Raw genomic sequence first — 5,156 nt, 5'->3', positions numbered from 1 at the left:
GTTAAAAGCAATTTGTAGAAATTAAATGTAGTAGGAAATTCTTGTAAACCTTGTAAAACTTGCATTTTTAACCTGCAATAATCGATTATGATTAAGCAATAATCGATTATCACAAGTCATACTTGAATAATCGATTATCACTTCATATAATCGATTATCACATTTTTGAAAGCCTGTAACGGACTTGAATAATCGATTATCACTTACAATAATCGATTATTCATGGCAGTTGGGAGCTGTCCTTTGGCATTCAGTGTACTTGGCTATATATTTTGATTTGGAGAAATCAGAAGGTAACGTTGTTGAACAGAAGCTCTTGCAGAATACTGTTTGTCAGAGGAAGTTCTTAGAAGCTATAGTTCAAGTTCCCTTGCTTGGTCTCGTGAACAGGAGAGGCTCGCGTGTCGTGTGTCGATAGTCGGAGCAAGCTCTCTTCGAGTTAGCAAGGTGCTCTGCCTGGTCTCGTGAATAGGAGAAGCTCGTGTTTCGTTTGTCGATAGTCGGAGCGGTTCTCTTCGAGTTGGCAGAGTGTTCTTCTTCCGGTTCGTTCGTCGAAGGAAGGTTTATTTATCTGCTTTATTCACTATTTCTTGTAATCTGTTAAATAACTTTTTAGTGAAAAAGGTTAATCACTATTTATAGTGATTAACGACTGGACGTAGATTCTTTTGAATCGAACCAGGATAAAAATTGCTTGTGTGATTTTCTATTCCCTACACTCTTTATCTTTTACGCATATCAACTGTTTGATAAATTTTCTCTAAGAAAATTGTTTTTCTAAAATGGACCATTAAACTTGATTTGTGACCGTAACACGCTTTCCGAATATTTTATTCCGCTGCGCGACTCTATAACGGTACCGATTGTTCCAACAATTGGTATCAGAGCTTGCTTTGATAGTTTTTCAAATTTTTCGAAAATGGGCGGTCATAACCAAGTTTATGCTGAGGGTGCTTCTATTAATAGACCTCCTTTGTTTACAGGGGAAAATTATGCGTTTTGGAAAATAAGAATGCAAATATTTTTGGAGTCTATTGATAGAGGTATCTGGGAAGCTGTACAAAATGGTCCTTATATTCCTAAAAATACAGTTGATGGTGTAGAAGTAGAAAAATCATATTTTGACTGGACTGTTGAGGAAAATAGAAGAGCCCAATTTGATATTAAGGCTCGAAATATAATTTTATCTGCACTAACCATTGATGATTTTTTCAAAGTATCTGTTTATAAAAGTGCTCAGGAAATGTGGAAATTTTTAAGAGTCACTCATGATGAAGTATCGAATGTGGCTAAGTTGACTTGTTCGAATTCATGCTCTACATCAAACTCCTCAAGCTCAAGCGATTCTAGTGAGCAAGAAAATTTATGCTTGATGGCCAATGTTAAATCATCTGACAGCCAAATCTTGAAGGAAAAGAAGGACTATCAAGGTTCCTCTGCAAGTTTCAAATGTTATGGATGTGGTGAAAGAGGCCATCTGAAAGCTGACTGTTCAAGCAACAAAAGAAGTAAAGAAAGAAAAGAAAAGAAAATTCACAAGAAGAAGAAGGTTCACATTGCCTCGAAGGATAATGCATCAACCACCTCTAGTTCAAGTGATTCTGTTGAAGAAATAAACTTGTGTTTGACAGCTAATTTTGATGATGCTGGAAGCCAAGTAAGTAATTCTAGCTATGAATCTAGTGAATTTGATGTACAAAAGGCGTTTCTTGAATTACTTGATGAATCTGAAACATTGGATGCTGCTTATAAAAATATGAAAAAGGAATTTAAAGAATTGCGAATTAAATATGAGAAGGCATTAGATGAGGAAGTAAGTTTGAGAAATAAAATTTGCAACTTGGAAATGAAAGAGTCTTCAAATGTTGAACATCCTGTTGAATGTCTTTCATGTAAGAATCATATGCTTGATATTGATATTCTTGAAAATCTTCTTGAAGTTGCAACTGGAAATAATAATGTTGAAATGCCTATAACTGTTAGAAAGGTTTATAAAAACAAAAGTGTTTTTAAAAGTAAGAACCAAATTAAAAGAACCCGTAGGGTATGGGTTGAAAAAGGAACTGTGTCTTATAGAAATCCAAATGTTGTCACATGCTTTTATTGTATGAAAAAGGGGCACACTTCTAACAAATGTAGAATTAAACATTTTGATGTTCCAAATGGAAAATATGCTTGGATTCCTGTTATAAAGTAAATTGTCTCTAATCTTAAAGGACCCAAATGAGATTATGGGGACCAAAACTCTATTGTTTGGTTTTGCAGGTTAATTTTTCAAAAGGAAAAGAAGACTCTATGGTATTCTGGTATTTTTTAAGAGCCTTGAAATAATTTATGAATGTTAGATGTGTCTTAAAGTTGAAAATTTGGCCCAAATTTGTGTTTTTCGGAAATTAACGTAAATAATCGATTACCAAAGGTAATAATCGATTATCTCGTCCTCAAAAATTTGGATTTTGACAATTTGGCTCGCACATAATCGATTATTTAAAGTAATAATCGATTATCTTAAGTTTTCGTAAAAAAAAAAAAAAAAAAAAAAAAACTTTTTTTTATATTTTTTTGGAGTCTGTTTTTAAAAGGGGATTATTACATTCAGGGGAAGATATATGAGGTATTATGCTCTTTCATGTTATGAAATTTCAATTTTATTTATGTTTTGAAATGCATCCTTTGATTAATTGAGGGGGAGATCATATTTAGGGGGAGCCTTTAACATCCGATCTTTTTGCTTCTGATCAAAAAGGGGGAGAAGAATAATAGGTTTAATCCTTTAGTACATCCCTATTTATGTACGAATGTCTCAATTGGGTCCTCGTTTTTTAAAGTGTATCAAAATGTCCCTAAATTTGAAAATTGATATCAATTGAGTCCTTTCCGTTAAGTTGGCTGGACGGCGTTAAAAAAATTGATGAGTGGATGCTGAGATGACAAAAGAGCGCTCGTCCACCAGCGAACGAACGCTCGTCCAGCAGCGAACGAACGCTCGTCCACCAGAGAACGAACGCTCGTCGACCTCTTACTGGTGGACAACCGTTCGTTCCACACTGGACGAGCGTTCGTTTTCTGGTGGACGAGCGTTCGTTTGCTGGTGGACGAGCGTTCGTTCGTCATCTCAGCATCCACTCATGAATTTTTTTAACGCCGTCCAGCCAACTTAACGGAAAGGACTCAATTGATATGAATTTTCAAAATTAAGGACCATTTTGATACACTTTAAAAAACGAGGACCCAATTGAGACATTCGTACATAAATAGGGATGTACTAAAGGATTAAACCAAGAATAATACAAGGGGAGAAGTATAAATTATTACAGGTATTGCTAACCTTGTTGTTGTTTGTTAGCTTGTATGTTTTGCAGGTAAGCCAAACTTGCTTTTAAAATTGAATTTTTGATCATCATCAAAAAGGGGGAGATTGTTACCAATAAGGAGTATTGGTAAATCTTGAAGAAATTTGTTTTGATGATGCTACAAGAAGTTTTAGTTGAAGAAGATATTAGAATTAGTTAAAAGCAATTTGTAGAAATTAAATGTAGTAGGAAATTCTTGTAAACCTTGTAAAACTTGCATTTTTAACCTGCAATAATCGATTATGATTAAGCAATAATCGATTATCACAAGTCATACTTGAATAATCGATTATCACTTCATATAATCGATTATCACATTTTTGAAAACCTGTAACGGACTTGAATAATCGATTATCACTTACAATAATCGATTATTCATGGCAGTTGGGAGCTGTCCTTTGGCATTCAGTGTACTTGGCTATATATTTTGATTTGGAGAAATCAGAAGGTAACGTTGTTGAACAGAAGCTCTTGCAGAATACTGTTTGTCAGAGGAAGTTCTTAGAAGCTATAGTTCAAGTTCCCTTGCTTGGTCTCGTGAACAGGAGAGGCTCGCGTGTCGTGTGTCGATAGTCGGAGCAAGCTCTCTTCGAGTTAGCAAGGTGCTCTGCCTGGTCTCGTGAATAGGAGAAGCTCGTGTTTCGTTTGTCGATAGTCGGAGCGGTTCTCTTCGAGTTGGCAGAGTGTTCTTCTTCCGGTTCGTTCGTCGAAGGAAGGTTTATTTATCTGCTTTATTCACTATTTCTTGTAATCTGTTAAATAACTTTTTAGTGAAAAAGGTTAATCACTATTTATAGTGATTAACGACTGGACGTAGATTCTTTTGAATCGAACCAGGATAAAAATTGCTTGTGTGATTTTCTATTCCCTACACTCTTTATCTTTTACGCATATCAACTGTTTGATAAATTTTCTCTAAGAAAATTGTTTTTCTAAAATGGACCATTAAACTTGATTTGTGACCGTAACACGCTTTCCGAATATTTTATTCCGCTGCGCGACTCTATAACGGTACCGATTGTTCCAACATAAGCTTCCCTTACCCGGATTGGAAATCAAACTTGTCCTAGATGCGAATGTGGCTTCGTCCAATTACGTTGTTCTTAGGTTCTTGACTCTTCCAGAACACAATCTAACCACGGAATACAGATCACTTAGAATACATGCTTGCATGCAACTAAAAACCCTATTTTTCCAGAACCCTAAAGACGAGCTACGGAAAGGGGACTTACCAGCTTAGAACCAAATTCTGTTCGGTCCAAACTAACGTCCGCGCCTCTGGAAACGTTCCTATGGTTCTGAAATGGGATTTGGAGAAGAAAATGAGAGGTTACCGTAGAGAGAAGCTTGGGAGTTCTAGAGAGAAGTTGGAGAAGATGAAGAAGTGTGTTTCGTGAGGAAGAAGATGAGTGGTGCAGGTGAGAGAAAGAGTTTTCGAAATCTGATTTTTGTTAACTCGCGGTCGTTTGAACGAACGTGTCTCAAGCCGACACCTGCACCCAAACTCTGATTTGGAAACTTCTTCCGCAACACGTGGCGTGCGTGCATGTGAGGCAAAGTGCGTTTTTAATGTTTCCAGAGAAATGATTTTGGCCCAGCTTTCCGTGCACAGCAGAGAGGCGAAAATCAGAGTTGGGAGTGGGTTTTAATGGCTTGAGAAGTGATGTGGCGTGCATTAATGGTGATATGACAGGTAATTTACAGAGTTAAATTTTCAGGGTCTCACAAGAACAAATTTCGATTCTTAAGTTGGAAGTGCACGGTGATTAATTGTTGGTAATGCACGCTGTTACGCCTTTTATC

At 36.4% G+C, this 5,156-nt stretch overlaps 1 protein-coding gene across 1 annotated transcript; it reads left to right on the top strand.

The window, feature by feature from the left end:
* Positions 1 to 228: 228 nt before the first annotated feature.
* Positions 229 to 2,744, top strand: LOC148195247 (uncharacterized). Its single transcript, XM_088095501.1, has one exon. The coding sequence runs from the start codon at positions 920 to 922 to the stop codon at positions 2,195 to 2,197; it is 1,278 nt and encodes a 425-aa protein (XP_087951627.1). The 5' UTR covers positions 229 to 919; the 3' UTR covers positions 2,198 to 2,744.
* The last annotated feature ends 2,412 nt before the right edge of the window (positions 2,745 to 5,156 follow it).

This window comes from Vigna umbellata, chromosome 7, assembly GCF_029865625.1.
Source record: "Vigna umbellata cultivar VRB3 chromosome 7, Vumbellata_1.0, whole genome shotgun sequence".
NCBI lineage: Eukaryota > Viridiplantae > Streptophyta > Magnoliopsida > Fabales > Fabaceae > Vigna > Vigna umbellata.
The sequence above is the reverse complement of the archived record's forward strand: the minus strand, read 5'-3'. Positions and strand labels throughout refer to the sequence as shown.